Source organism: Oncorhynchus tshawytscha, linkage group LG13 (genome assembly GCF_018296145.1).
Source record: "Oncorhynchus tshawytscha isolate Ot180627B linkage group LG13, Otsh_v2.0, whole genome shotgun sequence".
NCBI lineage: Eukaryota > Metazoa > Chordata > Actinopteri > Salmoniformes > Salmonidae > Oncorhynchus > Oncorhynchus tshawytscha.
In genome coordinates, this window is record NC_056441.1 from 45,774,333 (window position 1) to 45,800,273 (window position 25,941).

Sequence of the window (25,941 nt, forward strand, 5' to 3'; positions counted from 1 at the left end):
GGCAGTATGTCAAACCGGCTTCACAACAGACCACGTCTATGGCATCGTGTGGACGAGCAGTTTGCTGATGTGAACAGAGTGCCCCATGTTGGGGTTATGGTATAGGCATGAATAAGCTATAGCCAACAAACACACTTGCATTTTATCGATGTCAATTTCAATGCACAGAGACCGCGATGAGATCCTCAGGCCCTTTGTCGTGCCATTCATCCTCCGCCACCACGTTTCAGCATGATCATGCACGGCCCCATGTCGCAAGGATCTGTACACTAATTCCTGGAAGCTGAAACTGTCCCAGTTCTTCCATGGCCTGCATACTTACCAGCCCTGTTACCCATTGAGGCTGTTTGGGATGCTCTGAATCAGGGGTTCTTAAACTTTTTCAGCCTGGGACCCAAACTAGAAATTCTGTTTTCCTGGGACCCAGGAAGACCTGCAACTATACGTAAATATGGGTACATTACATTGCCCTAACGCCAAAAACAAATGCAATATAGACGACAACAATAACTTAATACTCATAAATAGCTATTCATGTTTGATCCCCATTTAAAAACTCTTGCATATCTGTCTAGGTTTGAACTGTTGCTGTTAAAATACAATAAATAATATAAATTCTGAACAGGAATAAACTGATTTGATCACATCACACATGTCTAACAGAACACACAAGCTAAGTTTTTAATAGTGCAAGCCTAAGTAACAATACAGATGAAAAATGGTCAGGCCTATTGTACTTCTTACTCTAGAAATGATTGTTGAAAAAAAGTATAGGTCAGAACTGTGACTTAAAATACCATTTTTATATGACATGTAATAATCTGATCACATCACACATGTGTAGACCAGAAAACAAACACGCAATCCTAATGAGAGTTTGGCTGGTTGACTTTTTAAACAAGCAGGTCTATTCTGGCTGCTGTTTTTGACAGCAACCCTGACATCATATGCAGCATTGATTCTGTACTTGTAAAGGGGTAAAGGCACATTATTACCATTTTTCCCCCCCCCAATTTCGTGATATCCAATTGGTAGTTAATCTTGTTCCAACTCGGGAGAGACAAAAAGGTTGAGAGCCATGCGTCCTCTGAAACTGCATTGCTTCTTGACATACTGCTCGCTTTACCCAGAAGCCAGTCGCACCAATGTGTCAGAGGAAACGCCGTCCAGCTGTCAATCGGAGTCACTAGAGTGTGATTGGACAAGGAAATCTCTACCCTAGTCCGGACGGTACTGGGCCAATTGTGCGCTGTCTCCCGGTCATGGCTGGCTGTGACACAGCCTGGGATCGAACCCGGGTCTGTAGCGGTGCCTCAAGCACTGCAATACAGTGCCTTAGACCGCTGCGCCACTCAGGAGGCCCTGTACTTGTTTTTTAAGAATGCAAGAGTTGAGAGCACTGACTTGTATAGTCAGCCTAGTCAATAACTCAACTCCATCCCAATTCAATTTCCTTCCCAGTTCCCACCTTAAAAGGGTTTAATTATCAATGAAAAGGTTACAATTTTATAAATAGCCCACATACTCCTCAAATATACATTTAAAACACAAACAGCAATTTCAGCAATTAATCTCACAGGACAAACAGTAATGTACAACTATCTTTACTTGCACACTATAGCTGGGTTGCCCCGTCCTGTCCCTAGGGGTTTAAAACTCAACTTTAGGATCTTAGTGAAACATTCATTTACTAGTTTTGGGTGTGTTAAGCCAATGCCGGTGACAACCCACAGAACGGCAGACCACCAGGACTGAGCAGCCCAGCAGCTAGGGATTGCCTAAATGGGTATCTCCCCTGACATGGGCATGTTTTCAATACAGACTCCTTTATTCTAACTGTATTCCATATAAGGCCTCCATATAAGGCCTCTTAGCCTTTTGTTAATCACCCTGTCGTCTTAGATTTTGAAAATATGCTTTACAGCCAAAGCAAGACAAACTTACACAAATGCTTATCGATAGCCTAGCATAGCATTATGACTAGCTAGCAGCAGGCAACCTGGTCACAAATCAGAAAAGAAACATGGCAAACATTGTTTATAATCAATCCGCAAGGTGTTTTTCAAATATCTTTTCGATAATATATCAACCTGGACAGTTGGCTTTTCACTAGGACCGGGAGGAAAAATGGCTACCTCCTCTGTTTTACGCACAAAACACTGACTTCAGCTGACGACTGACGCAATGTTGACGTTCAGGCTCATTTTTCAAAATAAAAGCCTGAAACTATGTATTGTGACACTAGACACATTAGGGAAGCCATAGAAAAAAGGAATCTGGTTGATATCTCATTCACTGCTCAATAGGGAGGCATAGGAACGCAGAGCTTTCTAAATAAGAGTCCCTTCCTGATTGGATTTTTCGCAGGCTTTCTCCTGCAATATCAGTTCTGTTATACTCAGACAATACATTTGTCTCCTTCCAGGAGCTTTGCCTTCACACAGCATGTCAGCCCGCTTTGGTGTCCGCGAGGTCCTAAATCCAGCCGGTTGAACACTCCAAACAGCCTACCCAACCGCTCAGAGGCGTCCGCATGGTCCCAAAGCACACTGTTGCTACTTTGTATCACATTGCAATGATCAGACTGGGGTTTACTGTCATGCTGTGGATGTTTGGTCAGGACTTTTCATTTTAATTTATTCGTTTAAGAGACTCATTACTAAGCACTTCTCCACACAACACATTGTGGGCGCTCCTCGTTATTTGTCAATGTTTGTATGAAACCAAGAGTGAGAAACTCATCGCTGTATTTGTGTTTCAAAATGATTGATCTCAGTCAGAACTTCTGGCTAGCTTGAGTCGATTCGATGACAGCGGTGAGTGATGGTGTGTGGGAATAACAAGTTAGTGGCAGACAGCCCATCTTCTGCTGAACGACAGCGCTGCGGCTAATGGGTTGCGGAGTGATCTTCAAGAGAACTGCCGAAAAAAAGATCCGGTGAAGCACATCTCCCTCCCACTCGCTTAGCTGCCGAGCTGAGCAGAGGCACCGCTGCTAAGTAGAGCGCACTGAACAGGGAGCACAGTTGCACTTGGCCTAATTAATTAAATAATTATACATTTACCCAAACTTTTAAGAAAGGCTGTTCTGAATCAATGTGTACGACAGCATGTTCCAGTTCCCGCCAATATCCAGCAAAGTTGCATAGCCATTGAAGAGGAGTGGGCCTCAATCAAAAGCCTGATCAACTCTATGCTAAGGAGATGTCGCGCTGCATGAGGCAAATGGTGGTCACACCAGATACGGACTGGTTTTCTGTTTCAAGCACCTACCTACTTTTTTATTAAGGGATCTGTGACCAACGATGCATTTCTGTATTCCAAGCCATGTGAAATCCATAGATTAGGGCCTAATGATTTAAATTGAAGGATTTGTTTATGAACTAACTTTTTATTGTTTTATATTTTTGTTCGGTATAGATTAGATTATTCGACATTGCAACTGACCATCCCAAATGGTCTTTCCTCCTTTTTACCCCCGATATGATTAAATTGTGATTGACAGAAAAATGTAATCTCATCTGCCAGGATGCAGGAGTACCAGCGGCAGATTGCCGAGCTGGAGGGAGAGTGCCGGGAGCTGCGTGGACAGCTGCAGGACCTGGAGCAGGCTAACCAGACGCTGAAGGATGAGTACGACGCCCTGCAGATCACCTTCGGTGCCCTGGAGGAGAAGCTGCGGCGCACCACCGATGACAACCAGGAGTTGGTGTCGCGCTGGATGGCTGAGAAATCCCAAGAGGCCAACAAGCTCAATGCGGAAAATGAGAAAGACTGCAAGTGAGTGGGGTTGTCCTGATACCGGGTATCACGATACCAGGAAGTATCATGGCAACGAAACAAAATATGAAGCATATTCTATTTCTTGAGGAAAACAACTTTGTCTTGTCACTGAGTCACATTTTATTTATTCCAAGCTTTAGCACTCCATATTTGACAGAAACAGAACCTACAAGTGAGTGAACCAGGGCGTCACAGCTTGACTCAGCTCTAATTGTATCATATCCTAGTGTGATGAGGGTGCATAGAGCAACTGGGTGGCTGGCCTGGCGCTGAGAAGGCTTGGAGACCCAGCTGTGGCTCAGGGATCGATCTTCTAGGTGCCCCCAAGTGGCCTGCATGCAATTTTAGTACTTTTTGTATTTTAATCATGTAGCAAACACTCTTATCCGGAGCAACTAGCAATCAATGGATTCAACTAAAGCAGGCAGGATGACCTCATGTCACATTCATTTTAAGTAAAAACCTTCCAAATAAGTGTTTAGGTTGTTGTGTAATCCAGTAATGAGTGCATTTTATCTAGTTATTCTCATGCTTTTCGTTCCAGGCGCAGACAAGCCAAGCTTCAGAAGGAGCTTGCAGACGCTGCAAAGGAGCCCCTGCCCATGGACCCGTGAGTATTATTTACCATAGAATCACAGACTGCTCTCAGCAGAGGGATAGAGTAGTTTGTGAGCTAAACTGGTCAATTCTTAACTCTACTTGGGGTGACTCACCTTTTTTAGTTGGGTTCATTTCTATGGCAACGAATGAATCAGCTTTAACCTTTTCCGTGGCAGGCTAACTCCACTTTATCCTGAATGAAGTGTTTGAGCTGCGAGTTGAGGACCAATCAAATTTTCTTTACTGTCGCAAAGCATCTTCATCATACCCTTCATTCTCGGTTCAATATTTGAGGAAGATGCCATTTAAATATTTTATTAATCAAATGTACAATTTAAATGCATATCACACTATACAGTTAATTATGGCAAGAGCGGATGCGAGGGATCAAGGAATTACAATTGAGACTCACCCCTAGGATTGGTGGTTGACTTTTCTGGTTTCCTGTTCTCAGGGATGACGACATCGAGGTTCTAGCTGAGGATTCTGGGAAAGGCACTAGAGAGGCCTCTCCCAACCGGCCGCTCAGCCGCACCCCCAGGTGGGAGTGTGACTCAAACATGTTCTTAGTGAAACCCTGTCCAGAAACGTCCCCTTTCGCCAGTCCTACACACTTGATGTAGATCTAAGAATTTGATAGATCTAAACAATATGGAAGTAGCTCCACCTTACCCTATGAAAGGCTTGGGTGAAATCTTCAATCGGTATATTGTTTATACCATACCTGGGTTCAAATGATTTTTTTAAAAATACTTATTTTCAAATTAACTTACTATAAAAAGCCCACTTAATCAGATTTCTTTTCTTCCAAATACTATACGGACCTGGGTTGAAATGCATGGGAGTATTTATTTGTTGTATTAGAATATACACCATTTCCAAATACATTCCAATATTCAGCTACTAAATATATAATCCAAATACTTGCAGTACTAGTCAAAAGTTTGGAGACACTTACTCATTCAAGGGTTTTTCATTTTTACTGTTTTCTACATTGTTACTACATGATTCCATATGTGTTATTTCATAGTTTTGATGTCTTGACTATTATTCTACAAAGTGTCAAACAAATCAAAATTATATTTGAGATTCTTCAAAGTAGCCACCCTTTGCCTTAATTACAACTTTGAACACGCTTGGCATTCTCTCAACCAGCTTCACCTGGAATGCTTTTTCATGTCTTGGAGGAGTTTGAGGAAGCTCACATATGCTGAGCACTTTGCTGCTTTTCCTTCACTCTGCGGTCCAACTTATCCCAATCAATCTCAATTGGGTTAAGGTCGGGTGATTGAGGAGGCCAGGTCATCCGATGCAGCACTCAATCACTCTCCTTGGTCAAATAGCCCTTACACAGCCTGGAGGTGTGTTGGGTCATTGTCCTGTTAAAAACAAATTATAGTCCCACTAAGCACAGACCAGATGGGATGGCTTATCGCTGCAGAATGATTTTGGTAGCCATGCTGGTTGTGTTCGTTGAATTCTTTATAAATCACTGACGGTGTCACCAGCAAAGCACTCCTCCACCATCACACCACTTGCTTCATGGTGGGAACTACACATGCAGAGATCATCCTTTCACCTACTCTGCATCTCACAAAGACACGGCGGTTGGAACAAAATCAATTTGGACTCATCAGACAAGTTCAGATTGCCACCTGTCTAAATTTCTTTAACTCGTGTTTCTTGGCCCAAGCAAGTCTTCTTGTTGGTGTCCTTTAGTTGTTTCTTTGCAGCAATTTGACCAAGAAGGCCTAACTCACGCAGTCTCCTCTGAACAGTTGATGTGTGTTACTCTGTAAAGCATTTATTTGGGCTGCAATTTCTGAGGGTGGTAACTCTAATGAACTTAACCTCTGCTGCAAAGGTAACTCTGGGTTTTCTTTTCCTGTGGCAGTCCTCATGAGAGCCAGTTGTATCTTAGCGTAGATGGTGTTTGCGACTGCAATTGAAGGAACATTCAAACTTCTTGACTTGTTCCTGATTGACTGACCTTCATGTCTTAAAGTAATGATGGACTGCCATTTCTCTTTGCTTATTTGAGCAGTTCTTTCACCAAATAGGGCTGTCTTCTGTATACCACCCTTGTCACAACACAACTGATTGGCTAAAACGCATTAAGAAGGAAAGAAATTCCACAAATGAACAAGGCACACCTGTCAATTAAAATGCATTCCAAGTGACTACCTCATGAAGCTGGTTGAGAGAATGCCAAGTGTGCAAAGCTGTCATCAAGGAAAAGGGTGGCTGCTTTGAAGAATCTCAAATATAAAATATATTTTGATTTATCACTTTTTTGGGTTACTACATGATTCCATGTGTTATTTCATGGTTTTGATGTGGTCACTATAATTCTACAATGTAGACAATAGTAAAAATAACGAAAAACCCTTGAATGAGTAGGTGTCTGGACTTTTGACTGGTGCTGTACTTCCAAATGTGTCTTGAAAGTAATTGAAATACCCTAAATATTTTTTCAACCAAAGTCTGGTTCATACTCAATATTTCAAATCTTTTAATCTACACAAGTGCCATGAAAGCTGGGGCTAGGGATTTTTCTGGACCGGGACGTATATTTTTGGCGGAGGTTTTGCGTTGCGTATGAAATAACCCCCTCTGTGATCCTCTCTTGTAGTAAACGTATCTCCGGACAGCCTCCTCAAAGCGGCCTGTTGGACTCAATCTCCAACATATTTGGGTGCGTTTGCTTGGTTCTCTGTGGCGAGTCTGAAGTCTTCCGCTCTATGGGTGTCTGTCTGTTCGTCTGTCCTGGGTTGTGTTCATAAGGCACCAAACGGAAGAGTTGCAAAAAGTATTGCAACAGTGTTAATGAATACACCCCTGGAAGGGGGCTTTTTTTCGTTTTCTGTTTCATTACATTTTCCCTTATGTTACTGTGGATCCTTTGGACGGGTGTGTCCATCCTGTTGATGGCTTCTCTCTGTCTGTCCGTCTGCAGCGTATCTGAGTCTGTGCATCCCGGACTCCTTCCTCCAGACTCCAGGTGAAACGTCACTGTGGTGTCTGTAGGGCTCACAGCTGTGTGCACGCCTGTGTGGGGGTGTGCGTTTTGTGTGTGTGTGTTAGTGGAGGCATCTTGATGTAGCTACTAAAAATAATCCAGGATGATGGCACTATTAAATTTGGCTTCTCAGTGAAAACAAATTAAAACATTTGGTCAGATTGTTAGTTTCCCACGTGGGATTTATCTTGGGCCAAATCTGGGAATGACAGTGGCACTTATTGACTGGCCATCAAATCTTAAACTGATCGATTGATTTAAAACGTGGTCTCGGACATAACTTTTGCTTTGTTAGTGATTCAATGGCTTTTTAAAAATCATATTTATGCAAATTTATAAATTCTGGAACTCTCGCTGAATGTTACCTTTGTCTTTTTTTTTATTGCTTGTTTTGAGTATAAGACTAATTCCATCTGTGAATGGGGTAATTTGTTTGATAATTCCAAAGTGCTCCATCTCATAAGTATACCCTCATTAGGGTGCAAATATCACATACTGACATGCTTTTCAAAGTACCTGCGTCTTTGTATGTGATTTCCCCACCCTTAGCGTGGAGACTTTGGGGTGTTCCATAAAGCAGGATTATTAAGTTAGCCAGTCAGCTTTGATAAGCAGTTATAAAAAAAAAAATATTTTTTAAATTTTATGGGGGGAAAAAAGGTACTTTTAAAATGGGTTGTTAGATATGAAGTCTAATACCATGGTAATTTCACGTCTTTCTCTTGAGGCAGCATTACGTTTGTTGGCTTACTGTAAATAAGTTAATTGTTTTTGCTCCATGTTGGTTAGCTTCCCAGCTAAAGTTGTTTACAGTTGGCAACCGCTCCTACACTTTTTAGCTACTGTGACACTTGGCTAAAGCGTATTGGATATAGTATGTAGCATTGTTTGTTTGAAGGATTTCCGGTGTGGATTTACTCAATCTACCCTGCGAGTGTTGCATTTTCCTTTCCGTTAGCATAGAAACAGACTAAAATGAAGTGTAAGACAGTTGTGAGTTGCTTATGCATGTCTTGTTGGTTACCGTTTCAGCTATGCTACGCTTGCGGTCTAGTTTGGCCGTTAGCGGCAACTGATTTGGGATCCTAGAAATCCCTGGCTTCCATTTGCTTCCTGACAAGAGTTCCCTGACTACTTCCCACTTCCATCGCTCTGCTTTCTGACCATGCACTGGCTTCCCTGGGACCATTGCATGTTGTGCTATGAGTTCTGTGAACATATGGTTGTATTTAGACTTCCCTGAATGCATTTTGTTTTTGATTGTCTGCGTGTTTGAGGTGATTAGTCGTTTTACGGCTCTCCTCTCTGTTGACAGGCGTCGTCCTGGGAACTCGTACGGAACATCACCTGAAAACACGGAGACGACCTCCGGAGTGTGTGCCGATGTCCGCGTTCCCTCCACTGCCCTCCATGTATTTGTAAGTATCTTGGTTTCATTTTCCTACAGTGTTGAGATCAGGCCAGCTTTCACATGTGGACATGCACACATTTTTATGAAGGCAGGAGTCTTTTTTTTTTTTTTTCAAGGTCCGGTGCTGAAGGTCAATGATGAGATGTAAAAGGTCTGATTGCCCAAGTCCCTTCCCATTGTCCCCTCTGCTCCCAGCAGCCCCTGCTCTACTCCCAGCATGCTCTAGTTGTGCATCGTTGGCCACAGGGGCTGCTGACAGAGAGGATGACCTCACATCCTGTCTCTTTAAAAGACCAAGAGATCACAGTGATGGACATCCAACATGACCAATCACCAAGGAGTGTGGGGTTGTGGGATTGGGATAGGTAGATGATCTCAAGTTTTCAAGCTGAGACCTAGACTTTAGAAAACGATGCAGAAGAGAAAGAAAAATAAATGTGATCGGCCGCCTTGATTCAGTCTTATGTAGAAAAATGTGATTGTGTTTTTTATATTGAATAAACGCAGAGACACAGAACTTCAAAATGTTATATCATATACTGCATTTGAGGAACAATGGGAAAGTAATTCTGCTTTGAAAGTTGATAACTTGTAACCCCACTTGAGAAAATGGCCCTTGACTATTTTGGGACACCTACTGGAGAGCTCTTTGTGTACACCCATTCAGGATTGTTCACACCTTTTTAAGCCAGCCCCACCCATCTCTTTAAGGATTCACATGTGAGGTCATGTGCTAACAGTGAGTAGTGTAGTTAAGATTAAGTGGTAAAAGTAGTAGCCTACAATGAAGAATTCCAGGTGAACAAAGTGTCCAGATAAAAATATTTTATAAATAGATGACACTTTAACAACTTTATTCGTATTTACAGATGGCGTACAAGTTTAAGACACATGAAAGTTAACATGTTCCAGAAGGCATTTCTGCAAAAAAACCTAGGCGACATATGGCTAAACTAGTCACAAATGGCTTTTATGGACTTTCAAAGGAACTGTGGACCAATTGGCAAAGTGTATATGACATTTGTTTGTGGTTTAAAAACAACCTCTGTATCTAGTCACTGCCTGTATTTACTGTGAAAACCCAATTTTAGTTTTTATTAGGCACCAAATGGATGAATTCTGCAAATAAGATATTTTCTGTCGCAAACCCCTTTTTGAAAAATGTTCCGTTGCGTGTGTGCCTATATCAACATGAATGACGCTGATGACCTCTGGTCACCACTGTGTGTGGCATTTGTCTGTTCAGGAAGCCCATGATGGAGAAGTGAATGCGGTGCGGTTCAGCCCAGGCTCCCGACTCCTGGCCACCGGAGGGATGGACCGCAGGGTCAAACTGTGGGAAGTGGTCTCCGGTATGTGACGTCTTTGTATGAGGAAAGTGTGTGACTTGTTGATCTGGAGGTCAGTGATGAAATGTAAAAGGTCTGATTGCCCAAGTCCCTTCCCATTGTCCCCTCTGCTCCCAGCAGCCCTTGCTGTACTCCCAGCCTGCTCTAGTTGTGCATCGTTGGTCACAGGGGCTGCTGACAGAGAGGATGACCTCACATCCTGTGTCTGAGACCAAGGCGTCACAGTGATGTTGGACATCCAACATGACCAATCACCAAGGAGTATCAGGGTGTGGGTTTGGGATAGGTAGATGATCTCAAGTTTTCAAGCTGAGACCTTCATGACAGGAGAATGATTAGTGCACCAAATGGGAGTGACAATTAGGTATGTGACAATTTTAGTCTTTCCATTAAAACGCAAAGAAAATAATCTTTAAATAGGCAAATCGGTTAAGTACAAATTGTTATTTACAATGACGGCCTACCTTGGCCAAACCTGGACGACGCTGGGTCAACGCACTATGGTACTCCCAATCACGGCCGGATGTGATACTGCCTGGATTCAAACCAGGGACTGTGACATCTCTTGCACTGAGATGCAGCGCCTTAGACTACTGCGCCACTCGGGATCCCCCTTTCCAGCCAATGACTCAACATTCTAACAGTCCAATGAATACATCTGGACCTTGAAGCCAGTTACACTGTATTTTTTTCATTTTCCCATATAATCAGGGACTGATTTATACCCGGGACACCGTGTAGAACAGAAAACCAGCAGGCTCCAAATCTCATAGGCTAGAAGTTAATTTGCTGTCCCCTCAAAATAACTCAACACACAGCCATTAATGTCTAAACCGCTGGCAATAAAAGTGGGTACACCCCTAAGTGAAAATGTCCAAATTGGGCCCAATTAGCTTTTTTCCCTCCCCGGTGTCATGTGACTTGTTACAAGGTCTCAGGTGTGGCCGGGGAGCAGGTGTGTTAAATTTGGTGTCATCGCTCTCACACTCCCTCATACTGACTGGTCACTGAAAGTTCAACATGGCACTTCATGGCAAATAACTCTCTGACGATCTGAAAAAAAGAATTGTTGCTCTACATAAAGATGGCCTGGGCTATAAGAAGATTGCCAAGACCCTGAAACAGCTGCAGCATGGTGGCCAAGATCATACAGCGGTTTAGCTGGTTCCACTCAGAACAGGCCTCGCCATGGTCGACCAAAGAAGTTGACTGCACGTGCTCAGCGTCATATCCAGAGGTTGTCTTTTGGTAAATAGACGTATGAGTGTTGCCAGCATTGCAGAGGTTGAAGGGTGGGGGGTCAGCCTGTCAGTGCTCAGACCATACGCCGTACACTGCATCAAATTGGTCTGCATGGCTGTCGTCCCAGAAGGAAGCCTCTTCGAAAGATGATGCAGAAGAAAGCCTGCAAACAGTTTGCTGAAGACAAGCAGACTAAGGACATGGATTACTGAAACCATGTCCTGTGGTCTGATAAGACCAATAAACTTATTTGGTTCAGATGGTGTCAAGCGTGTGTGGCGGCAACCAGGTGAGGAGTACAAAGACAAGTGTGTCTTGCCTACAGTCAAGCATGGTGGTGGGATTTTTATGATCTGGGGCTGCATGAGTGCTACCGGCACTGGGGAGCTACAGTTCATTGAGGGAACCATGAATGCCAACATGTACTGTGACATACTGAAGCAGAGCATGATCCCTCCCTTCGGAGACTGGGCCGCAGGGCCAACATGATTACGACCCCACACACACCTCCAAGACGACCACTGCCTTGCTAAAGAAGCTGAGGGTAAAGGTGATGGACTGGCCAAGCATGTCTCCAGACCTAAACCCTATTGAGCATCTACGGGGTATCCTCAAACGGAAGGTGAAGGAGTGCAAGGTTTCTAACATCCACCAGCTCTGATGTCGTCATGGAGGAGTGAAGGAGGACTCCAGTGGCAACCTGTGAAGCTCTGGTGATCTCCATGCCCAAGAGGGTTAAGGCAGTGCTGGAAAATGATGGTGGCCACACAAAATATTGACACTGGGCCCAATTTGGACATTTTCATTTTTGTTGCCAGCGGTTTAGACATTTAATGGCTGCGGTGAGTTATTTTGAGGGGACAGCAAATTTACACTGTTATATAAGCTGTACACACTACATTGTAGAAAAGTGTAATTTCTTCAGTGTTGTCACATGCAAAGATCTACTCAAATATTTACGAAAATGTGAGGGGTGTACTCTTGTGATATACTGTAACTTTCACACATTAACAAGTGCAAATGAAAAACTTCTTGTTAATCTACCCATCGTGTCCATTTTCAAAAAGGCCTTACAGCGAAAGCACAACATAAGATTGTTAGGTCATAGCCAAGTCAAAAAAACACACAGCCATTTTTCCATCTAAAGATCGGCGTCACAAAAAGCAGAAATATAAATAAAATTAATCACTAACCTTTGATCTTCATCAGATGACACTCATAGGACGTCATGTTACACAATACATGTATGTTTTGTTTGATAATGTGCATATTTATATCCAAAAATCTCAGTTTACATTGCTGCGTTATGTGCAGTAATGTGTTGATTCAAAAACATCTGGTGATTTTGCAGAAATACTTATAATAAACATTGATAAAAGATAGACTTCTCCTTAATGCAACCGCTGTGTCAGATTTTTTTTTTTTCAAATGACGGAAAAAGCATATTTTGAGAATGGCGCTCAGAACCCAAAAACAGCCAGAGGAATGTCCTCCATTTTGAGTCTACAGAAGTTAGAGAACACTAAATATTCACTTATGATCTTCATCAGAAGGCACTCCCAGGAATCCTAGTTCGACAATCAATGACTGATTTGTTCCATAAAGTCTATCATTTAGCCACTTGTTAGCGTTTTCAGCCCAGTAATCCATCTTCATGAGGTGCGAGCACTTGGTCCAGACAAACTCAAAGTCCCGTTACAGGTTGTAGAAACAAGCTAAACGATGTATGGAATGAATCTTTAGGATGATTTTAACATAAATCATCAAGGTTCCAACCGGAGAATTTCATTGTCTGAAGAAAAGCACTGGAACGAGAGCAAACTCCGTTGGGAGTGTGAGTCACAAGCCTGAGACCCTGACAGACCACTGACTCAAAGCGCTCTTATGAGCCCCTCCTTTATAGTAGAATCCTCAAACCAGTTTCTAAAGACGGTTGACATCTAGTGGAAGCCCTAGGAAGTGCAACTTCATCCATATCTCACTGTGAATTCAATAAGGACTGGGTTGAAATGACCAACCTCAGATTTCTCACTTCCTGTTTGGATTTCTTCTCAGGTTTTTGCCTGCCATATGAGTTATGTTATACTCAGACATCGTTCAAACACTTAGAAACTTTGGAGTGTTTTCTATCCAATACTAATAATAATATGCATATATTAGCATCTGGGGCAGAGTAGGAGGCAGTTCACTCTGGGAACACTATTCATCCGAAAGTGAAATGCTGCCCCCTATCCCAAAAAGGTTAACGTTAGCTAGCTAACAGTACACTTTAGCTTAAGACATGTTGCTAGCTAAGTAAACAATGAACCTAGCTAGGTAAGCGGCGTGTAAGATCACACACGTAAAGTTAGCTAAGAAGTCAGCCAGCTATCGTTAGCTAGTGAAACAACAATTTCACCTTTATTTAACAATGAACATGGTGCCAAATCATGTCGTTACTATCCTGCATGAATCTGCTGGAAGCTAACCAACCAAGTTCCATGTTAGAGCCTAATGTTAGCTAGCAAAGCAAACGGTTCTGGGATACCAATGTCATACACGTTAGCTAGTGAGCCAGCCAGCTAACAGTGCACTTTAGTTTGAAATGAAACCACTTTCTCTCAAGTAGAAATGTGTAATATCTGAATGTAGCTAGCTAGACTATCTTACCCATGTATCATCATGCATGATGGAACTGTCTCCCCTTCACGAATGCCATGCCACGGTTGCCCTTAGTTTGAAGATGTGATCAGGAGACAGGTGTGTTCTCCCTCTCTTTAGCTATCATACTGTAATTCCACTAATTTCAAAACTTGATCCAGAAAGTGGAGAGCAATACTTATGCAGCTCCACTATACATTAAAAAAAGCCGCTTTCAACAGGATTACCAACACACACTGACCAGCTCAAATGGACAGAAGCATTCTATTTGGCAGACCCAATCCGAACTCCTCTCTCGGCATGTCCAGCCCACTCATTATCTCGGCTAACAATGGCTAGTGGGAAGAGTGCTGTCTTTCTGTGGCTTAACTTCTTATGGCTGCAATCCCATTAACGGGAGCGATATGACAACAGCCAAAGTGTAGGGCGCCATTTTCAAAACACCATCTCAATTAACATACATGTATCTCATACCATTTTAAAGCTATTCTCGTTGTTAATCCCACCAGTGTCCGATTTCAAATATGCTTTACAGCAAAACCACCATAAAAGATTGTTAGGTCACCACAGCCACAGAAAAACACAGCCATTTTTTTCAAAAAGCAGAAATGGAGATAAAATTCATCACCAACCTTTGATCTTCATCAGATGACACTAATAGGACTTCATGTTACACAATACATGTGTTTGAAAAAGTTCATTTATCAAAATATGAGTTTACATTGGCGTGTTACATTCACTAGTTCCAAAAACACCACATCATTCAACAGAAATACTCATCATAAATGTAGATGATAATACAAGTTATACACATGGAATTATAGATATACCTCTCCTTAATGCAACCGCTGTGTCGGATTTCAAATAAACCTTACGGAATAAGCCAGCCATGCAATAATCTGAGACGGTGCTCAGAAAAATGTCACAATAGCCGCCATGTTGACGTCAACATAAACAAGAAATTGCATGATAAATATTCCCTTACCTTTTGATCTACATCAGAAAGCACTCCAGGAATCCCAGGTCCACAATAAATGTTTGTTTTTGTTCGAAAATGTGTTATTCATGTCCAAATACCTTCTTTTGTTTGCGCGTTTGGTATACATATCCAAACACTCATTATGGTCAAGTCTCATAATTTCTATTGATAGTTGACATCTAGTGGAACCCCTAGGCAGTGCAACATCATTATCTCAAGGGGATTTCATTGGGGACTCTGAATACATACAAAGCTCAGATTTCTCACTTCCTGTTTTGATTTCAACTCAGGATTTTGCCTGCCATATGAGTTCTGTTACACTCAGACATCATTCAAACAGTTTTAGAAACTTCAGTGTTTTCTATCCAATACTAATAATACTATGCACATATTAGCAACTGACTGAGGAGCAGGCTGTTTTCTTTAGGCATCTTATTCATCCAAGCTACTCAATACTGCCCCCAGCCATAAGAAGTTAACCAACAAGGCTCATAATTTCACAATTGTATTCATATTTATAGCTGGCATACAGTTTGTTATTAAGGCACATGAAAGTTCACATGTTCCAGTAGGCATTTCTGCCCAATAAAATATTTTTTACATTCAAACGGCTCTCCTGTGAAGTTGTGACTTGCGACATATGCCTAGTTTCCTGAAATGGGTCACATTTGTCATTCAGTGAGGTATTTTGCACGTGGCTGGGTACCAATGTCGTACAGCGTGTTGTCTTTGTGGGTTAAGTTGTGAATAGGTATGAAAACATTTATAAAAATGCTTAGTACATTTCTGTATGAGTAAAAATTCTGTAAAATAAGTAATGCAAAATACAATCATTTTGGAAAAGCCAGGGAAGAACGTTTTCTGGTAGGAATTGTCCACTAGGAATCGACTCCAAAGATGAAATGTTTTTGGACTGGAGGAGACTGATATTAGTTGCCGTACTGTGAGAGACGTGTCATGGAAATTACCAAATCATGAGAGCAAACCACACACAAGTCAGAGTTATCATAAAGTCCATCTTTAATTATGAGCTTCACCATAGCCCTGTGACTCTCAGATCAATTCAGTGTCTATAAATTAATTCTCTGAGAGTGTCAACATAATGGCAACTGATCCTTTATAGCAAAGACACACCCATCTAAACTCGCATGACAAATAACAGATCTTAGGAACATTACACAAAGAACCTTTTACTTGAAAAAAGGAGTATCCTATAGCCAGACAGCATTGGCTATAAATTATCCTTCAGTTTGGTCTCCTAAACCGAAGTTCTTATCTCGTTCTTGGTACCACTTAGAACCAAAACATGACCTCATCCAATGACGTATATCAATTGTCAATTTCTAGATACTCCCATAAATACAACCCCTCCTGGACGAGCTTACAGAGAGAAGAGTGACTGGCACACAGACATTGTGGAGCCACCTAACTGGTTCCCCATTAATCACACCAACCCTTCACATGGTTTAGGAACAGTAAGACACATTCACAGATCAGACTAACCTGACCTCTCTCCTCTCTGGGCCCAAGTAACTTTTCCACATAAGCATACTTTGATAAATACGGTGTTTTATTCATTTTCATATGTTACCTAAAGAATTCTGATTCTGCCACCACAGACATCTTTCATTGCGGGGGATGGGGGGAGGGGCAAAGTGTAGGCAGGTTGGCCACCAGGCTGTCCGAGTCAGAACCACACACTAGGCCCATTTTGTCGGCAATCAAAAGCTGGAGTTCGCAATTTCTTTGCTTGCAATGTCTCTCAAATTCAGTAAAGCAGGGCCTATCAGAGAATAGGCCAGGATATTCTACACGAAACAGACCGAAGACTGAACACACGCTCACATCATTAGCGAAGAGAAGCGCGGGCTAGCCAGCTGCACTGTTATACATTTTTTGGGGGAGGGGAACAGCTTTCTGTCAGGGATTTTTCTTAAAATGAAGGATCCCAATTATCTTTTAAACGTTCACACCCCTTATGTCAATGCAGATTATTTACCATAGCTGCATAGAATTCAAAATTACAACCTTTGTGCAAATGGTTGACTGTTCAGTTGGTGTGTATTTTAATGGGTACTCTTTTGTTCTGTGTTGTAGCAGTCTGTCATGGGTCTTGTTCATTTGTCACCAAAAGAAAACGGCTTGAAGGGGGGAGGGGGGGGACTACCTGAACTCGTCCAATACGAAACGCTAATTTTAGTTTTCCGTCACATGCTACAATTTAACACGGCCCAGACATCACCCCCTTTCAAATTGACTGCCATTTATTTGTCTCTAAGATTTGAGTAGACTGGTCAGGGACTTCCGTAGGCACCGGTTAGATATGGTTCTGGGGTATATTCCCTAGCAACCCAAAGGAAGCAAATGGATGGAAACGGCGATAAACTAACCTGAATTTGTCCAATAAGAGAAGCTTGTTTTGATTGCTAAATGTTTTCTTATGCAACATTTTTTGCTACGGTGTGCACTAATGAATACCCCTGTTTTCTTCCTGTATGCAGGTCGCTGTGAGCCTAAGGGTGCTCTGACTGGCAGCAACGCCGGGATCACCAGTATAGAGTTTGACAGTGCTGTGAGTGTCATCCTGATTTAATCTCCTAGCCTGTCTAAAATGGCACCCTATATCATGGATCATCAACTAGTCCGAAGCATAAACAGCCCCAGACCATTATTGCTCCTCCACCAAACTTTAGTTAGCACTATGCATTCGGGTAGGTAGCATTCTCCTGGCATCCGCCAAACCCAGACTCGTCTGTCGGACTGCCAGATGGTGAAGCGTGATCAATCACTCCAGAGAATGCGTTTACACTGCTCCAGATTTACACCACTCCAGCCGATGCTTGGCATTGTTCATGGTGATCTTAGGCTTGAATGTGGCTGCTCGGCCATGGAAACCCATTTTATGAAGATCCAGACGAACAGTTCTTGTGCTGACGTTGCTTCCAGCTTTAGCACTCGGCAGTCACTTTCTGTGAGCTTGTGTGGCTTAACACTTTGTGGTTGAGCCTTTGTTGCTCCTAGGCGTTTCCACTTCACAATAACAGCACTTACAGTTGACCGGGGCAGCTCTAGTGGGGCAGAAATTTGACGAACTGACTTGTTGGAAAGATGGTGGTGATGGTGTCATGTTGAAGTCACTGAGCGCTTCAGTATGGCCATTCTACTGCCAATGTTTGTATATGGAGATTGTATGGCTGTGTGCTCGATTTTTATACACCTGTCAGCAACTGGTGTGGCTGAAAAAGCTAAATCCACTAATTTGAAGGGGTGTCCACTTTTGTATATAAAGTGCATTCAGACCCCTTGACATTTTCCACATTTTGTTACAGTACAGCCTTATTCTAAAATTGATTTCAATATTTTCCTCATCAATCTACTCACAATACCCCGTAATGACCAAGTGAAAACAGGTTTTTAGGAATTTTTGCAAATGTATTAAATAAGAAACATATTATTTACATAAGTATTCTCAGACCCTTTACTCTGAGACTTGAAATTGAGCTCAGGTGCATTCTGTTTCCATTGATCATCCTTGATGTTTCCACAACTTGATTGGAGTCCACTTGTGGTAAATTCAATTGATTGGACATGATTTGGAAAGGCACACACCTGTGTATGTATACGGTCCCACAGTTGACAATGCATGTTAGAGCAATAACCAAGCCATGAGGTCTTGGGTATTGTCCGTAAAGCTCAGCTCTGGGGAAGGATATCAAACAATTTCTCCAGCATTAAAGGTCCACAAGAACACTGTGGCTTCAGTTCTTAAATGGAAGAAGTTTGTAACCACCAAGACTTTTCCTAGAGCTGGTCGCCCGGTCAAACTGAGCAGTCTGGGGAGAACGTGATCAAGAACTCGATGGTTACTCTGACAGAGCTCTGGAGTTCCTCTGTGGAGATGGGAGAACCTTCCAGAAGGACAACCATATCTGCAGTGGTCCACCAATCGGGCCTTTATGGTAGGATGGCCAGATGGAAGCCACTCCTCAGTAAAAGGCACATGACAGCTCTGATGAAACCAAGGTTGAACTCATTGGCCTGAATGTCGAACGCCACGTCTGGAGGAAACTTGGCACAATCACTAGGGTGACGTATGGTGGTAGAATGCTGTGGGGATGTTTTTGGCAGAGCCTGGGTGACTAGTCAGGATCAAGGGAAAGCTGAAAGGGGCAAAGTACAGCGAGATCCATTTTTTTTCTGTTCAGGTCCTTAGACTGGGGCAAAGGTTCACCTTCCAACAGGACAACTACCCTAAGTATACAGCCAAGACAACGCAGTAGTGGCTTTGGGACATGTCTCTGAATGTCCTTGAGTGGCCCACTCAGAGCCCGGACTTGAACCCAATCAAACATCTCTGGAGAGACCTGAAAATAGCTGTGCATTGACACTCCACATCCAACCTAACAGAACTTGAAAGGATCTGCAGAGAAGAATGGAAGAAACTCTCCAAATACTGGTGTGCCCAGCTTGTAGCTTCATACCCAAGAAGACTTGAGGCTTTAATTGCTTCCAAAGTTGCTTTAACAAATTACTGAGTAAAGGGTCCTGAATACTTGTCTAAATGTGATATTTTCTGTATTTTGCTTTGTTATTATGGGGTATTTGTGTCTGTGGACTTGGGGGGGACAATTGAATACATTTTCGAGTACGGTTATAACATAACAAAATGTGGGAAAAATCGAGGTCTGAGTTCACTGTGCATTTGGAAAGTATATTTCACTATGAAATCACATGGAGCTGATTTGCTTGTGTTTTTAGTCATGTCCAACAATAAAGAAAATAAAAGGGACCCTGTCCTATAAAGTGAAGTGCACTTTATAGGAAATAGGCTGCCATTTCAGGCAAGATCTAATTCAGGTCACCTATTCAGGTCACCGGCAACCTCTGCCTTCTGTTTTGCTACCTCTGCAGCAGGGTTGGGATCAATTACATTTCAGAAATTGAAGGTCTAAATGGAATTGACCCCAACCCTGCAGCATGACCAGTAATAGAAATCTGAGGGGAGACTATGGATCCGTTCATACATGTGTTAGTTATACATGATATATGACACCACTAGCCCAATTTTGACAAACTTGTGAATGACACGTTTTTCCATAGGGATCCGGCATTTATAAACTTTGAACAAGCATATCTCCTGTCCTGTTTGAACTTGAATTGTTGGCAATAATTGGCCCACGGGCTGCATTATGCGTGGGGGATGACATGTTGACTTGCTTTTTCTTTTTGCTTGTGGATACTTGCACATCAAGTTTAATGAGTCACGACTGTCCATCTTTGGTCTTTTGTGAGTTGTTGCAACCTGAACATTTTTTTTGTCTTACTTTGAACTAGATTTCTTGTTTCTTTTCAGTGGGCCTCAGAGTTCAGGTTTAGAAAATGTAATTGAATGACCTATGTCTGACTGCAATGATGCTCTTCCACTCCACTGTTTAACTGGGTGATGTGTGTCGCAGGGCTCCTACTTGCTGGCTGCATCCAATGACTTTGCCAGTAGGATCTGGACTGTGGATGACTACAGACTGAGGGTAAGTATGCCTCAGAAGGGCCCTTCTATACATCCAGGACAAAACAAACCCAATTAGCTTGTCCTTATTGTTGTAGCATGCAAATGAAGGTTGTAGGGCTGACCCCATTTCGTCGACTGGTCGAGCAGTCGCAAATGGATGAAATATATTTTTACACGAAGAACCTGTCTAATTGCACCTGTATCAGTGGACTAATCCATTGACTAGTTGAAACAATGTTTCAACTTCATTGGCTATGCATGGCCTGTCTGCAATGTGATTTATAGAATGTTTATTTTTATCAGTATATTTTCTACCTGCAGGCTGCGATGTTTCTGTGTTTGCTTTATGTAGGTTATTTAGATTTGTATCATTTAGATTAACCAAAATGTAAGTGATTTTGAGATACAAAGACGATGAACTAAATTAAACATTCCACAAATGTGCAAATGAAAATCATAACTGGCTCGCACATCGGTAGAAATTGTAAGATAAATTGGCTCTCCAAATGGAAAAGGTTGCCGACCTCTGGTGTAGCCAATTACCGGTTACTTCAGAGGTGTTAACGGCAGAATCTGCGAAGTCCGGCAGGAGGAGGGGGTATCAGGAACATTTTAAAAAATGTTTTTTTTTCTCTCCTGGTTAGGCCATCTTCATCTCTGGCTTCCTCTTGAGTCATTTGTGTGTCATAATTATTTGATCAGTGTGCTTAAAGCATCAGACAAGCTCAATACATACAGTGCATTAGGAAAGTATTCAGACCCCTTCACTTTTTCCACATTTAGTTACGTTACAGCCTTATTCTAAAATGGATTAATTAAATATTTTCCTCGCCAATCTACACACAATACCCTATAATGAAAAGTTTGCACATTTACAAGAGAAACCTTACGTAAGTATTCAGACCCTTTGCTATGAGACTTGAAATTGAGCTCAGGTGAATCCTGTTTCCATTGATCAATGTTAATGTTGCTACAACTTGGAGTCCACTTGTGGTAAATTCAATTGATTTGAACATGATTTAGAAAGGCACACACCTGTCCATATAAGGTCCCACAGTTAACCGTGCATGTCAGAGCAAAGACCAAGGCATGAGGTCAAAGGAATTGTCTGTAGAGCACCGAGACAGGATTGTCGAGGCACAGTTATGTGGAAGGGTACCAAACAATTTCTGCACCAAGAACAGTGGCCTCCATCATTCTTAAATGGAAGACTCTTTGAACCACGGAGACTCTTCCTAGAGCTTGCCGCCCGGCCAAACTGCGCAATCGGGAGAAGGGCCTTGGTCAGAGGTGACCAAGAACCCGATGGTCAGTCTGACAGAGCTCCAGAGTTCCTCTGTGGCGATGGGAGAACCTTCCAGAAGGACAACCATATCTGCAGTGGTCCGCCAATCGGGCCTTTATGGTAGGATGGCCAGATGGAAGCCACTCCTCAGTAAAAGTCGCATGACAGCCCACTTGGAGTTTTTGGCAAAAGGTACCCAAAGAACACTCAGACCATGAGAAACTAGATTTTCTAGTCTGATGAAACCAAGATTGAACTCTTTGTTCTGAATACCAAGCATCACGTCTGGAGGAAACCTGGTGCCGCTCATTACCTGGCCAGTACCATCCCTGCAGTGAAGCTTGGTGGCAGCATCATGCTGTGTGGATGTTTTTTTTCATGAACGGGCTGGGGGACAGGTCAAGATCTAGGGGAAAGATGAACGGAGCAAAGTACAGCCATCTTTGATGAAAACCTGCTCCCGGGCGAAGGTTCACCTTCCAACAGGACAATGACCTTAAGCACACAGCCAAGACAATGCAGGAGTGGCTTTGGGACAGGTCTCTGAATGTCCTTGAGTGGTCCAGCCAGAGCCTGTTCTGGAACCCGATCGAACATCTCTGGAGAGACTTGAAAATTGCTGTGCAGCGACGCTCTCCATCCAACCTGACAGAGCTTGAGATAATCTGCAGAGGAGAAGGGGGAGAAATTCCCCAAATACAGGTGTGCCATGCTTATAGCATCATACCCAAGAGAACTTGAGGCTGTAATCTCTGTCAAAAGTGCTTCAAGAAAGGTCTGAATACTTAAATTATTTGTTATTTTTATACATTTGCAAAATGTCTAACCTGTTTTTGCAGGTTATGGGGTATTTTTTGTGTGTGTGTAGATCAATTTTAGAATAAGGCTGTAATGTAACAAAATATGAAAGTCAAGGGGTCTGAATACTTTCCGAATGCAATGTACATAAGAACATAAGCCCCTTTCAGAGCCTAAAATAACTTTGTTTTAGGCTGTGTTTGTGAGAGACTGCAAAAATCCTTTGCTGATGGTCAATGATGTGATGATGTAAAAGGTCTGATGCGCAGCTCCACTGCCTGCTATCCATCGGCTCCTAACAGCTCCTGCTCTACTCCCAGCCTGCTCTAGTTGTGCATCGTTGGACACGGACTGCTGACATAGAGGATGATGTCACATCCTGTGTCTTTAAGAAACCATGGAGTCACTGTGACAGAAGTCCAACAGAACCAATCCCTAAGGAGTATCAGGCTGTGATGTGGGGCTGGGCCGCTGATCTCAACTTTCAAACTGAGACCGCACCTGTGTTCTCAAACGCAAAGGGCCATGAGTTTTCCTTCACCTTAACGTGACTGAGTGAAATCTCCAGGCCTAGTTAGTTATAGGCTCCAACTATGGCCCAGAGATTGTGCTGAGCAGGGTTGTGTTCACTTGGCACGAAATGGAAGAAAATGCTCAGTGAAACACTATCTGAGCTTGGCCAATAAATGCTTGTTTTCATTCGTTCCCCCCAGCACACGCTGACAGGCCACAGCGGGAAGGTGCTGGCGGCTCGCTTTCTCCTGGACAACGCTCGTATCGTCTCCGGGAGCTACGACAGGACTCTGAAACTGTGGGACCTGCGCAGCAAAGTCTGTAAGAGTTGACTTTTTTTTTCTTATCCACTTTAGTTTTAGCATTTTGTTTGTTCCTCCTTTTCTCTGGTTCCCCTTTTTTAAAAGGATTTGGGGTTTTTCAGCCACACAAAATGGCTTTTAAGATTTTAACGCAGATAGTGTATGGTCTACTCATTGCGGATTAGTTTTTCTTGTTAGGAACCCCCAGTCTGTTTCTTCCTCAGGCATGAAGACTGTGTTTGCTGGGTCCAGCTGTAATGACATAGTTTGCACAGAGCAGTGTGTCATGAGCGGCCATTTTGATAAGAAAGTGCGGTTCTGGGACATCAGGTGAGTGTGGAGGGAGTCCCCATTTTTAGATGGGGTGTATACATCCAACTAACCTTAAAGGGGCAATCCGCAGGGGAAACAATCAAGCAATTTCCCCGCTCCTATTTCGGTAAAGTACTGTGGGATAGGGCTGGAGAAATAGGACTTACCATCCATGATATCAAAATTAGTTTTAACCATATTTTGAGGTTATTTAGTGTTTTTGTACATTTACTTTGTAAACAAACATTGTAGTAAAATAACCTTATATTTGGGGTTCTGATGGGGTTCATTGTTTGAACTAAGCTCATGAGGTGTTTAAGTTATATTCTTCAAGAATCAAAAGGTACATATTATTAATTTTGAAGTCCGAAAATGGATGGCGCAACTGCAGATTGCCCCTTTAACCTGACAAACTGTAAACATAACCATATCCCTAGTAATGCTTAATGTATGCTTCCCATTTGTTTTTCAAAGTCTTCCATGAAATTAGCAGTACAGAAACTTCTCTCTGCAAATGTATTCTTCTCTCCGAGATGTGGAATTAAAGGGGAATTACACTCAAATAAAAATTTTAGTTTTTTTTTTGCCCAGACCTCCAAAGGTCATCTGATTTAAGCATTGACATGGGCCTGTTTCTCTATAAATGATAGTAATTTTGAGCAGTAAAATGCAAAATAATCAAAAACAAGGAAAAATAAAACTGGGAAGATATGTAACAAAGTTTTTGGGGAAAATGTACATTTTACAGTACCCCCTTAAGACTATGATACAATAGCAATATCGCTGAGCAATGTTGCTGGAAGTGGAGGGGTATGAGTGCACTAATGAGCAACATGGACATGAAATAGATTTCATATGAAGCACAATTTCAAAATAATTTCCCAATTTAAAATGTCCTAATCTCCTACAGCTTGTTATTGCGAGGTGACTGTCACAGCTGTACTGCGTTTAATCAGCAAACAAGCAACAAGGGGTTGCCCTTGCTTAGTCCATCCACTGAACCTGCTGCTAGTCAACTCCATGGCAATGCAGACAAAGATAACTACTATATATTTAGCTAAGTTTTAACTTAAGCTAGTTAAACATACAAAAAAACTATCTAAAATGGAAAAAGAAATGTAAATGGCTATAGCTAGCTAATCTACGTGGCTAGCTAGCTAATTTAGCCAGTAGGTCCCCCTGACTTTGCTTAAATTCCAGTTAGCATGCTAACCGATTAGCATGCGCCCTACCAAACTTAAAAGTAGTACTCATGCTAGAAAAGGGGGAACATGTTGCTCTCATGCTGCTATAGGGGAGTATCCAAATACTGGAAGTAGAGAACCCATCTGGGGAAAATCATACATACCCAGTGTAATTGTGTCGTGGGCAATGGTTGTATAGGCTCTTTGCCTTGAGGGTAATTTTCTTGTCGTGACACTGGCTTTTTGTCCTGGGATGTATTCACTAGGAACCAAGCGGAAGCATACATGCATAAACTGGGAGGGACCTACATGAATGTGTCCAATAAACTTATTTTGCTATGGTGTGCTCTAATGAATGCCCCCCTCTCCTAACACTTTTTTATAATTTTTTAGCTTGTGGCGTCTGCTGAATCATTTGATTGTTTTTTTTATTTTAGAGCGGAGAGTATAGTCTGTGAGCTGGAGCTCCTGGGCCGAGTCACGTCTCTTGACCTGAACCACGACCGCACCGAGCTGCTCACCTGCTCCCGGGACGACCTGGTTAAGATCATCGACCTGCGCAGTAACGCGGTCCGCCAGACCTTCAGGTACGGGGACATGTCACTGCTCTAGTGCTGTGGACTACAGATCACTCACGTGACCGCCACACACCAATTGCTGTGTCAAGCCAGCCCTCAAGGTTTTCATTTATATTTAGTTATGGAGAGCCTCACCCATATTGTCAATTGAGCAATCGGATGCATTGGTAGTAAGAGATTCTCTTTATTCTTATTGGTGAATAGATGCTATATGTAGGCAATGGAATTGTCCTAATAGTGCAAACCCTGCATGTCTGTTACTCCAGGCGCAATCATACACTCAATGTATTTCAAAGGAAACCAAATACTATTTGAACCCAGGTTTGATGCGGATTAGTGGTGTTGGAGGTTTATGTTGTGTGTTCTCATCTCTCCTCCCAGTGCTCAGGGCTTCAAGTGTGGCGCTGACTGGACCCGAGTCACCTTCAGGTGAGTGA

At 42.5% G+C, this 25,941-nt stretch overlaps 1 protein-coding gene and 3 non-coding genes across 5 annotated transcripts in view; all 4 read left to right on the forward strand.

Moving 5' to 3' along the window:
- Positions 1-25,941, forward strand: part of atg16l1 (ATG16 autophagy related 16-like 1 (S. cerevisiae)) — a 55,109-nt gene that overhangs the window by 22,037 nt on the left and 7,131 nt on the right. The window contains exons 6-18 of one of the 2 annotated variants that reach the window (XM_024441974.2): positions 3,529-3,780; positions 4,328-4,393; positions 4,838-4,924; positions 7,016-7,078; positions 7,340-7,384; positions 8,718-8,820; positions 10,060-10,165; positions 17,525-17,595; positions 20,480-20,551; positions 23,329-23,449; positions 23,655-23,760; positions 25,364-25,513; positions 25,886-25,933. In XM_024441974.2, coding sequence (XP_024297742.1) covers positions 3,529-3,780; positions 4,328-4,393; positions 4,838-4,924; positions 7,016-7,078; positions 7,340-7,384; positions 8,718-8,820; positions 10,060-10,165; positions 17,525-17,595; positions 20,480-20,551; positions 23,329-23,449; positions 23,655-23,760; positions 25,364-25,513; positions 25,886-25,933 — 1,290 coding nt within the window. The remainder of the gene's footprint in view (positions 1-3,528; positions 3,781-4,327; positions 4,394-4,837; positions 4,925-7,015; positions 7,079-7,339; positions 7,385-8,717; positions 8,821-10,059; positions 10,166-17,524; positions 17,596-20,479; positions 20,552-23,328; positions 23,450-23,654; positions 23,761-25,363; positions 25,514-25,885; positions 25,934-25,941) is intronic. The other variant, XM_024441975.2, reaches the window with a different exon arrangement.
- Positions 8,943-9,209, forward strand: LOC112266261. Its single transcript, XR_002955912.1, has one exon.
- On the forward strand, positions 10,214-10,479 carry LOC112266262. Its single transcript, XR_002955913.1, has one exon.
- On the forward strand, positions 22,847-23,112 carry LOC112266263. Its single transcript, XR_002955914.1, has one exon.